Genomic DNA, 12,841 nt, shown 5'->3' on the forward strand with positions numbered 1-12,841 from the left:
TTTTGTACATATATTAAATTCAGCCAAGTCAGTAGATTAAAATAATGCAGTGATTGTATCAACCCAGACTTTGGCAAAATGTGACACAATCCCTTTTCAAAACCCTAAAATTGGCTTGCTTATGAGGACTATCACATGGCTGAATAGTGGCTAAAGGGCTATAAATAAAGAGATTGCAGCAGCACGAGGGAGGTGCTAGCAGATTGCCACAGGGATTGGTATTAGGATCAGTTTTATTTAACATCTTTATTAATGATCTGGAAGAACGGGTAAACAGTGCATTAATTAAATTCACAGATTTCAATATAGTGAGAAGTGTTATAAACATGACAGTGGGAAAAGAAATTATGCCAAAGGAGGTTACAAACACTGAGATAAGTAAGAAAAGGGGATTCCTTCTGAAAAAAAAAAAAAAAAATGCAGGCTAATACATCTGAAGAAAATTGAAAACCACAAATAAGCAGGGAGAGGAAGAAACCCAAACCTGTTGAGATAAAAGAAAAGACTCAGGGGCAGCAGCTGACAGCAAATTATGCATGGGCTTGCAACATGAATGGGGAAAAGAATAAAATTATGGTTGTACCATGACATTATAGTGTGATGCAAGGCTGGACTTCCTGCAAGAAAAGTAACATCATGAAGGGTACAAGAAATATTTAGGCCCATGTCAGCACACATGGCACAATTTGCATTTTTTTAAAAATAAGTATAGGAAACATATAAGCAGAATATTAGTTCCCATCAGTAACATCTTCACTACACTGAGGTACAATCTCAAAAAGAATAAACTGCTTTTCTTCATTCATTGAAACTGGCCATGATATTCAAAAATACAGTGTAGGAGACAATCCTGCAATAGCAGAATGATTTAATAGGTCTTTTCCATCTCTAACTTCTATGATTCCTTAGGAGACAATAAGCAGAGAGACAACCCTCTGCAAAATTAAATCACTGGGATCCAACTGGAGAATGAAAATTAAATCACAGCAAAGTATTTTCTTCTCTGTAAGCATTAGCATTAATCACATGCAAAAGTAAAATATTAGTTAATTTGATTCCCTGTGCCTTCCAGACTCTGGTCAAAACGAATCAATGCAGGAAGACTGATTTCTCTGATAATTGGGGAAATGGTAAGGGGGGGAAAGAAAAAGCAAAAAAAAAGGTAGAAATAGCTACAGGAACAATATAGAATAAAATAACTAGGGATCTGGTTTGTTTCTTCTGATACATTTTAAAATACGTACTTTCCTCCTACAGGCATTTAATTAGAAGAATAAATCATTACATTTTTATAGCTAGTAGTTTCTTCTACAGTGAAACTAGGTTAGTTTAGCACTACACATGCTGTTTATTGTTCAAATTTTATGGTAAGTTCTAATAATTGAGGTGTTACAAACAGTTCAGTTTGGGGTTGTCTGGTTTTTTTCTATTAAAGAAGATCACACACTATTATTTTATATAAATATATGTATGTTTCACAAAAAAATCTCTTTGGCTTTCCACCTATTCTACCTCTATTGCAGAGAAATGCACACTCTCTTAAATGACCCTCTGAATGTTAAGGGGATAAACTTATCCCTCAAATTCTACAAAGAATTTAGAACTTAGCTAACTGTGAGCAAAGCTTGAATTTTAAACCTAACACTTAAAACTGGGCAAGTTCTTCACATTCAAAACTCAGGTAACCAGTGGTTCTGCTGTGTCCTGCAACATGCCACAAATGTCCCTCTGCAATTTTCTACAGCACTGCAATTACTTCCCTCTATTCTCCCCCTCCTAAAGCAACAAAATCAAGATGTAAAAACAAAGAAAGTGCAGCAGTCACATCAGTGATTTCCCTGCCATTGAAGACAAGCCCAGCAGCCCTGTGCTGTGGGCTGATGAGGAAAGCACATTAAGCACCTGCAGCAGAACATCCAAGCAGACCTGTTTTGCAGCCTGATTAATAGAAACAACCTCTGAGGACTAATCACAAGTCAAGCCCTGTTTTGTAGATTAATAGAACAAAGGCACAAGAGAATAGGGAAGGTTACAGGACTGGAATATAAATAAGAAAAGGTGTATATTCTAGGCAGACTGACTGCTAGTAATTATCAGCTGAAGGCACATCCTTGCAGCTAGGTCTCACTGTTGTGTGCTAGAACAGCTCATTTCCAGGTGAACCATCAGTCTGTGCATCTGAATATTCTATCCCCAGAATGCACCAAACAACAAAATACTTCTCTGAAATAAGTCACACCTTCATCCCACTCTTTCAGGGTCACTTGAATTTCTAGGTTGATATCAGGTGATTCTGAAGTTTGTAGCAACTCTACTTTTCAGATGTACATATGTGGATCAGAAACACAATACTGGCACACAGACTGTTACACAAACCCTGCAATATGGGACCAGCTGCTACAGCCCAGCAGAGATGCCACATACCCCATCTGGCCCCCAAGGAGCTGTGCAGAGAGATCTATACTTGGTTTATTCTGTCATTTTCCAAATGTTCCACCTCTATCTATGCACCAATATAAGCTATGAACCCAATAAATCTAGGAGTTTACAAAAAAAGATCTGCAGGTTAGGCAGTGGAAGACAATCTTCTTAAAATTGGCAAAACTTATGTTATAGTCATAAACAGAAGAAGGAGCCAAACTTACTAAAAACTGAAAAAACCCAAATTCAGGTAGCCATAACTCAAGATTACAATGTTTCAGGGCATTCCTAATTAAAAGGGAACAGTTCTACAGCTTTCAGACTAGCATCTCAGGTTGCCTTTCTCCCTTTTCTTTAGTGCAGGTCATGGAGGTGTCCCAAGCAGCCCAGATGGAACTCCAAGAAAAGTGTTAAAGAGAACACCTTTCTTGAAATGTATTACATTCCCAGTTTTTGAAATTCAGTGCCAGGAAAAGGAGACCAAAAGACAGCCTTGCTTCTTACATAAAGCTTACTTTATATATTACTTATATAAAATTGGAGGCAATACACAACCATAAGTATCCTCTCAAAGTACAAACCAATAAACCTGACTCAGGAAAATTATTACAGTTAGCAGCTGCATGTATCTGCTTTTGTCATTGAGACACATTGATTTCTATAGAACACAAATAAACTGGCTTTCTGAAGAACCAGACCCCACAACCTTCCTTCCTGCTAGCTCTACCCACCCTACAAATGCAGCCAAAGCAGCAAAAGTGAAGGTGAAAGTTCTCCAGGAGGAGAGGACAGACAGGGTGGCAGATCTGCAGATACAAAATAATAGATATTATTTTTATATATATATATTATCTATAATATATAATATATTATAATTATATAATATAGACCAGCACATAAATGTTTTAGAGGTGGATATAAATACCCATGGGTCTCATTGATTTTCAGCTGAATCCATGAGTGTTGACCACTTCTGAAATAAGGTGCCAGATCTATTCTACTGAACAGATTCTCATGAAAATCTGATGAATGTAGTTGTCACTCTTGACCTTTATGTCTATGCTCAGATTCACAATCAGTGGTCTCTTACTTAAAGTGCATGTGCAATTTTTGCTTTATTTCACAGCTTCTGTAAATTACTTTAAGCATTTTATACACATGTCAGGGTAAAGTTAGCATTCTGATCAATGAGTATTAGATAAATATGACCCAAATCATCTACAAGACAGTAATGAGAAATCTTACCCTTCACTGGGAGCTAACAAAATCTAGGCACTTACTTTTTTACTTACTTTTGGATTTAAAGAAAATAAAAAATAATTGCTTCCCCATTTCTATTCACCATCACACCATGTGAGCTTTATTGTTGGTGATAATTCTTCCACGTTTTTTCCTATTTTTCCTGAATAGATGAACTGTGAAACAAATCACTTGTAGATTGCATCTGTTTCACATACCCCAACCACCTTCTTCTTCCCTGTCACCTCCTCCATCTTAATTTCATTGATTTCACTTCCCAGGAAGCTGGGCTCCATCACAGGGCGTGTTTGTAAATATCAAACATCATCCCCCCACTTTCCTTTGTTTTTATATCTGAGCTGATATATGGTATGGCATATTGCTTTGGCCAGTGTGGCTCAGCTGTCCCAGCTGTGTCCCTTTCCAAAATCTTGCCTACTGATGGAGGGGAGGGATGTTGGAGAAAACAATCAATGCTGATGCTGTAGCCCAAACACAGGTGTGTTACCAACACCTTTCCAGCTCCCAGTGCAGAGCACAGCACTGGGAGGAAATGAGCTCCAGCTCAGCCAGACGCAACACAAACTGGATGGCCCTGCCCTTTGTCCTGGGTTACAGTGTAAAGATGTGCCCAAGAGTGTGGATTCTATCCCCATCTGCTGAAACCAGTGATTCTTAACTCTGTGGAGATATCCTCTGCTAATGGGCCATCTTTAAACCAGTTGGGCAATCATCTTTATCTTCCCACAGCCCATCCTCCCTCCAGGAGATATCTCCTGTTCATGGCCAGTGAGTCCCAGTGCATGACTGATAAAATTCCATCATCCCACTGGGAGATGGTCCAGCCAGGGGAGGAGCCAAGCCTTTCCTACCCAGAGAAAAACTGAGATTTGGAACACCAAAGCAGGCATTACCCTCTGGTTTCCAGAGGACAAGAGCTACCAGACCTTTCCACAGGATCACTGCTTCAACAGGAGTACTTCAACTGGACTGCTGCCACCACCCTGACTAGCGGGGTGTCATGTTGTATTCTGACTCCTTTTCTACTATTGCATGTATTTTTTTTCTCTCTTTTTACCTATTAAATTGTATTTCTGACTTGGAGTCTCTCACTGGTTTTGCTTTCAAAACCTTTACACCCTTCCACAGACACAGCCCATGCCTGACCTCCCTGCCCTACAGCAAAGTCTTGGTATCCCACCCAGTTCCTCAGTGCAATCCTGGCTCCTCTGGCTCACCAGCTCTGCCAGACAGCCCTGAACCCTTCCATGCCATCCTCCAAGCAGCCTGACCCTGACTGCACTCACCCACACAGCCTCCAACAGGTTTCTCTGCCTGTCACTCAAAGCATCCACCTGCTCCCTAATTCTTCTTGCTCAGGGCATAGGGGAAATGAAGCAATTAAAGTAATGAGGCTTGAAGAGCACCACGCAATGCAAAATTCATTCTGATGTCAGCTTGTCAAAGCTGAAGCCCCTCTCTTACTTCTCCACTCTCCTACTGCAAAGGTGGCTGTCCCAGAGCTAAGTAATTTTTCAGTTAACCTTAACAGCATGGTATTTTCAGCTTTGTCTTTCTTCCCTTCTGTACCAGACCACCACAAAGAAGTATGGTGCATGTGCAGGTGAAAGGAAATGGAAAAGCAGGAGTCCTGAAGAGCAGAAGCTGCACAGGAGGATTTATTCAAGCAAGCATCAACACACTGCACAGAACAGCCTCAGATTTGGGTTAACTCTTGCCTTCATTCCTCTTTCCCAGCTCCCATTCTTTAAGGAGCCTCAAACCCCCTCCCAAGACAAAGTCTGATGCTGCAGAATTAAAAACATCAGGAGTTTTGTAGTATTCTGTAGTTTCCTGCTCTTCACTCCTTAGTGGGTGTGAATGCTTTCATCCTGCCCCTTGCACATAAATGCCACAGTGACCACTCTGTTATTCTAGTGTCCACCTAAAGGAAAGCAAACTGCTTGTTCCTGGCAGGTAAAAACACACCAACCAAAGCAAAACTACAGGTATAAGCACCACTTGTCCATCAAAATGTCCTTTTTGTTGAGCAAACCACACTTTAACCTACAAATGAGGAGGCCACCATAAATAATCAGCACCTAATACCACAGCTCATGCTCATTCTGGCTCTCTGCCTTTTTGCACAGCAAAAAGCTGAACTACAGGAAAATGGAGCAAGAATTAGAGACTCAGAGCAGATTTCCACAATCATTTGTTTGTATGATGTGGAAGAATTCAAATCCCTGTTCCCACACCAGGAAAGATTCAAAAGAGCTAGAATTTAAGTGGCTAGAGTTCCACTCACAAATAGGTACAGTTTATTTGTTAACACTAGCAATGAATACTCTAAAGTTCTTATTCCTGCTGAAGTCAAGCCTGAAGAAAAGATGTAAACTTCACTATCTGCCCCAGTGCCATGAAGCAGAGCTTTCCAAAGAATTAAATAGACCAGGTTTGCATCACGGTACTAAACTTACTTGGGAGTGAGTGTATTTAAAATAACAAGCATCCCAGTCTTTATTTAAAAAAAAAAAAAAAAAAAAAAAAAAAAAAAGAAAGCCTTTAAAAAGTAAACAGGACAACTTTTTTTACTTGGAAGTGAATCTGGTATCAAGGAGACCAAAGAAAAATCAGCTACATTCCCAACAAGGCAAAAAATGTAAACAGACGGCTGCAATTCCAGACCAGGGGGAATTCATAAACTGAGAGACCTGGAGGACAAATGCCAAGAAAAATGAAACAGAAGCCTGCACCTTTAAACACAACTACGCTGCAGTGGGGTGTGTTTGTTTAACATACAGACAGGAGACTTCTGTCTTTGCCAATAATTTTATCAGTTGCTGACTTCTGCTGCATAAACACCAGAATTCCTGAAAAACTGGTGCAACACACACAGCCTTATCCAGTCTCCCCTGGTTTCCTCACCACTAAATTGCAAAGAACTTTATTGCTGAATAGCCCAATTTCTATCTCTCCTTTTTTCAGACACCAGCTAATTGCCAACTAAAACCATGAAAATAAAAGAAATGAGATCCATTCCAACCCATCAGTATATCTGAATCCCATCATGTGAGTTGCCAATTGGTTTTCCAGTCCTCACGCTCAATATCTGCTGTTAATTTGCTTGCTATTTCAAGAACTTGAAGACTGTCAGCAAAACCCATGATGCATTACAAAACTTATAATTGGAAAGGAAAAAAAACCCTCTGACACTTTTCTGACAGGATAAACAGAGAGTCTGAAAACACTGATCAGAACAAGGCAGAAGAACTAACTTAGAGTTGCTTGTACTAAAATATTGCAAATGAAGCAGAGACAGAAACAGAGTAAGAGAAATAATTTTAAACTGATGCAAAATCATTTGATGAAACCCCAAATTTTACACTGGGCTAAAAAGAAAAGGAAAATATTTCAGAAAACATTATTTTTAAAGGAGATGGCTGAACCTGTCTCCACATTCTTAAGGCTGCATTATCTATGCCAATTAAAACTTTGCTTCTGAAAAAGAGTTTCGGCACTTCCTCTAGAGTTACTAAAAAAAGCAAATGAAAGCCTTGGCTCCAGAGACGTGAGTGATAGTGAGCTGTTTGTTCTTGACCTCTGGATCACCCTACAGATCAAATTCTTGGACATAGGAAAAACCCACTAGTATTCATTAAAAGCAACTGGGAGGCCAGCTTTGTGCTTCTGTTCTTGAGACTGAACAAGCTACAACTTGACAAACGTGCAGGATATTGCTGAACAATGCTGCTGTTCCTGTCAGGAGGGAAGAGCTTTATTCCCAGCTTCATTCAGGATGCATTAATTTTCATCACAATGATGCAAATCACAGATTTCAGTCGTTATTTAAATAATTGATTGTCATCTTGCAGGTTCGTGGTGCTTTTGAGTTATCCCCATAAAGCTGATTCTGTTAACCATGAACACATACTGATTTATACTGATTTAGCTTTTACACCACACATTTCTTCCTTCAAAAAGGTACATATATCTCCAGTTATCTAAACAAATACATAGGCTGAAAGTCCCAGATCTCCAGCTTTACTTCTCATTCTGTTAGCTATGACTGGAATTTGCTGACACACATTCATAGCTGAAAATAATGTAAAGGATTGCTTTGTTAGATTAGTTTACACTTACAGCTTTTGACATTTTTGGTGAAATTTTTATGCAGAAAAGAATTTAAAATCCATAAACAAGCCTATTGCCTCATTATTCATAAAATCACAAATTTCAATGCACACAAAATAAAGTACATCAGAATACTTTTTCTTCCCAGCTACTTTTCTCTTTCAACCAAGCAAAAAACCACAAAATTTACCTATGGAGTTGATCAGCAGAACAAAATAAAACGGTGAAAAATATTCTCCCTGAACAATTGTTTCTGTCAAAATGTGGTTTAAACAAATTCTGGCTCCAGTTAACTGCAGTTCTCTGGTGGTTTGAATGCTTTTAAAGCTTCATTAGAAAACACACATTGTGAGAATATTTGTATCCAAATGTCTACAGCATACTAGGGTAAATTCAGCCCTTAGCATGGATGAACAATTTCAAATATAATTTTAAAAAAACACACATATTTTAAAATAACATTTGAATTTAAGCAAAACTTACACTAATCCACTTATGCATATTCAGCAGCCAAAGCTGCAGTAAAAACAGACTGCCTCTCCTTACCCTTTCACAGATCCATCAGCATGAGTTATGCTTATGTTTACTTCACACAGGGAGTTTTAAGATTTAAAAATTCATAAATCCATCGCTGGTTTTATTTTCTGTCCTGTTTAATAAGAAACCTCAATCTCAAATTTCCCAAGGAGAAAATGTTTTCACTAGAACCTTACAGATTTTTTTCCTGCATAAACTATCAATTATTTTCCTACCAAACAAGGCAGGTTCATAGGGCAAAGTCAGAAAGAAGAGAAAGGAGGGGAATGTTTTTGTGGATTGTTATCTGTAGACCAAATGGTAAAATCTTCAGCCATTTTATTCCTTCAAGGTACATCAAAGAATCTCCTATTTAAGGTGTGAAAATGTCAGTTACATTCTTCACCTCAGAAAATGAGCACAGCTCTGAATGTGATTTATGTCCCACCCTTGCACTTTTCTCTTTTAGGGGCTGATACTCTTCTTTTCAACTTCCCTCCAGCTAATACCATTTAATACTCTCAGAGCCATCAGGCTAAATTCAAATTTTCTGCTCCTTAGAGGCTGTTGTTATGCACCACCACACATTCCAATTGCAAATACACATGAATGCTCCCATGTACTGTAAGTTATTTTTTTTCCTCACAAATTCTGCTAAATTGTAAGTTAGGAGGCACTACTTGAATTCTCTTTGGTCTTTAGAAAGCTTTTAGATGTACCATGAGTAATAACACGTAATGAATATGAACTGATATTTCTTTTCTGTATTTACACTGAGTTGGCAATTTACATTTTCTAGATAGATGACTTATAGCCAGCCTTCCCAGTACTCTGGCAATTACTTCTTAGAAACCCCTGACAGGCTGAAACCTCCAGAATCACATCTGTTATTCTTGGTTTGATCCCTCTTTTTTAAATTAAAACCAGTAGCTTTATCAGCAAATGAGATTTTTTTTTTCCCCCTCTCTGGAAATACTTATAAAACTGCACATAAATTGAAAGTGCCAACTTATCTTATGTTAGGGTTGGCACACCTCCTGGGTTAATGACCAGTGTTCCATTTCTGTGACAGAACTAATTGGGGTAAGGAGGCCATAAATACATACAAAACCCCACAAATTCTCTTCCTCTGGGGCAATCTGAAGATTTATAGGAATAGAGCAAGATGTGATTGGAGGGGAGAGAGGATAAAAATTTGAGAAGTGGTAAAATGCTTGTCTTATCATTCTGTCTTAGTTTCCAGGCACAGAACAAAATTAGAGCAGATTTTTCTAATATCTGATGGGACTTTTCCTTCCTCTGAAAGACAGGCTAAAATACAAAAAAAAAAAAATAAGGACAATACCACATTTCTGCTCTCAACACAGACTGACTGATTGACCTAAAATTTGTATTGAAAATGGGATCCTCAACTCCACACCAGCAGTTGCTCAAAACATGATTTGACAATTTTTCACAGCTAAACACAAATGAAGCATCATTCAAAAGAGAGAAGTCCACACTTGGCTCGAGCTCAGTGTCAATTTCTAACAATCTGGCTCCATTTATCATGCATCACTAATCAGAAAAATCCAGTTATCAATGGATTATAGGAAAGATTAATTCAGGTTTGTCTGCCCTGACTAGGTCAGGGTACAGGTGCCATTCACTTTTTACAGCTAAGACAACTCAGTGACTTGATGTGATGTCCCTTAATATTCCAGAGCAAACATTCCAAAATCCATGTGAACACCTGCAAATTGAAAGAACTTAGAAATGCAGCTGGACATAAAAGAATGACAGATTTCCATTGTAGGTTTGGGAAGGAAAAGAGGAGAAAAAAGAATATTATATATTGCCAGAACATAAAAATGTAAATGCTACAGGGTTCTCCCTTTGAGAAAACCAAACTCACTCCCCTCCAGACTTGGATTCTGTGCTCTCCAGGTCTCTCCAGCAGGAAGCTGAGTTGATCAGGTAAATCTGATCCAAATAAATTTGGAAATATGCCTACACTTCCTAATCACTGGATTCCTGCAGGGGCCCTCCAGATCTGATGCACACCTACAAAAGGAGCTGAACACAACCTCAGCCTTGGCAGCAAACCCCAAACCCACCTCACTACCAAGCCCCTCTGTGCCCTGCCTTCTGTGCTGCTATTACAAAAAAATTACTTTGAAATGTCTCAAGGAGACAATTCCCAACCTGAATTAAGATCATCTTTCCCAATTTGCTGATATGGCAGGATTTAGAGCATTACTTTTTTTTTTTTTTTTTTTTTTTTAAGCTAAGCAATGATGGGCTGATTTAAACTAGTAGCTAAAGGCTATGACTTAAATTAAAAGATTAGTAGCTCAAGTCAAGAATGTGAGATACAGAGCTAGATCCCAGTTTTCTAGCCAGCACTAATGCATACAATATGACCAGGAAAAAGCATTGTCAGAAGCATCAGCATGTGTGGTGTCACACTAATCACCAAAGTCTGCAGGCCAAGACAACAAAGCTGAGATGAAGAGGAAAATTCCTAATGCATGTATGGGCTTGTCCCATTTCCTGGCTCAACCCCTGTCATCCCTCCTTCCTCTCCCACTTTCACCTTTAAAGCAAGCCTGACATCAAAAATAAGTTGTAAGCTTATAATAAGCCCTTCTTATAGGTGTGCATAAATTAGCATCTCAGTACTTGTGCTGACAATTGAGAATGCCAAGCAGCAGAATGATTATCACCATCACTCAAGTTCAGGTCTCTGGTAAAGCCTGAAAGGATTGTGGCTGTTCTCAGCAGGAGAATTTAGAACAAGTGCTACCCAAGGCTCCACAGAAAGATGTCAGGAATCACAATTAAATGACATGTAGAAAAAACAAGGAAGAATCTCCTTAGCACAAAACTGGGCAGCAATCTTTCCTGCATGACATGTTTGACACATGGGTGGAATGAGACCAAAACTGCTTTGAAATTTTATCAGAACTTTGCAAGCAAAAGAAAACAATGCTTAGAAGTGATCAAAAATAAGGCTTAAAGCACCTGCTGCCCTGTGCCCTTATGCTGTGTGGGTGTTAAATGCCACCACACTAATCTATTAGCACAGCAGATATAAATAGCTCAACAGTATAGCAGGTAATGGAGTTTCCCTAATACATCCCAAAATGCCACCACAGTTAATCCACAAGCACAGAGTCAGTATTGACTGCACAGTTTAAGTGAAGAATAGAAATAGTTACAGTTCCTTTTGTCTTCACACACATGGCAATACAGAGATTATCCAAAAAGAAAAGAAAAGAAAAGGAAAGCAACTGTTTCAGAATGGTTACAGCTAAGACTGACACTGTTCTGCAGGGCAAAAAGCAACAAAAAGCAACAAAGCAGCTTCATGCATGGAGCAGGAATGATTCCTGCTGAGGTCCAAGAAATAAACAGCAAAGAAAGTTTAAATTGAGACTTACCACGGGGCACCATATATTCGGAATCCTTTAACTGTTACCTCTGAATCTTGTAAGTAAATACTATTTGTCAGCAGTGACTGAACATTGTCAAAGTCCTCTGGTTTCAATTTGGACACAGAGGGAAAGCGGTAGTAATCTTGTTTAACAAGGTCTGCCATGAATTCCTTATCAAATGTCAGTTCATGATTCCCAGCAATCACTATTTTATATTCATATGGTAGGTTTCCTGAAATAACAAAAAAAAAAAAAGAGGACTTAATTAGCACATTTCCTCCCACAGCAGAGATGCTGGCACAACAAGCAGACAGCTAGCAGTGACAGGGTGGAACCCCCAGACAGTGATGCTGCTCCTCCAAATGCACAGGGGCAGCACACAAAGCCATGGCACAGCAGGAGCCTGTGCTGAGACCCCAGCACCACCAGCAAACAGGCCAGTGAGATTGCCTGGGGAGCTGCAGGGTGTCCAGAGGTGAGCAGAGACTGAAGAATCCCTGCCAGATGTGTGCTGGCAGCACCAAAGCAGACACTGGGGCTCTAGGTCTTTACATTATGGTGCTGTTTGCATTAATTTGTATTCCAGTGGTGTTTATTCAAGACCTAGTCTATTCCCCAAAGCTTCAATTCATTTGCAACATACTTTTATATTATTATTATTATACTATTGTTATTATTATTATTTCTGTTACTATGTTCATGGCAGTATCTCATTTCTTGTAAGAAGCACACAAGTAGAAGCAATCACAAAAACTCAGCCATATAAGACAAACTAGGAAAAGGAAAATCTGGTTAATTCATTTACCATCAGAGTCAGAAGTAAAGAATTACATGTTTGCTCCCCTCAATTCAGGGGAATTAATACCATTGTTTGGAAGGAGGCATGGATCATGCTCACAGAGCCAGATTTTTGGAGTTCACAACAGATTTTCAAGCACTTGGTACCAGCAATCAGTGCCAGATCCTCCAAATAAACATACTGGGTGCTGAGCTCCCTGAAAAATACAGTCCCATAGTGTGGTGTCTTCACAGAAGTTAGACTCCTTTACAAAATCTGTCCCACTGTGACTTGCCAAAAATCACAATTAAGATTGCATCAGAGCTAACTGCTACTG

General features: G+C 39.1%; 1 protein-coding gene across 1 annotated transcript in view; it reads right to left on the reverse strand.

Annotated features, from left to right (window-relative positions):
- Positions 1-12,841, reverse strand: part of MPPED2 (metallophosphoesterase domain containing 2) — an 84,598-nt gene that overhangs the window by 27,880 nt on the left and 43,877 nt on the right. Inside the window, exon 3 of the mRNA XM_079309438.1 lies at positions 11,733-11,958. Coding sequence (XP_079165564.1) covers positions 11,733-11,958 — 226 coding nt within the window. The remainder of the gene's footprint in view (positions 1-11,732; positions 11,959-12,841) is intronic.

This window comes from Erithacus rubecula, assembly GCF_903797595.1.
Source record: "Erithacus rubecula genome assembly, chromosome: 6".
NCBI classification, from domain to species: domain Eukaryota; kingdom Metazoa; phylum Chordata; class Aves; order Passeriformes; family Muscicapidae; genus Erithacus; species Erithacus rubecula.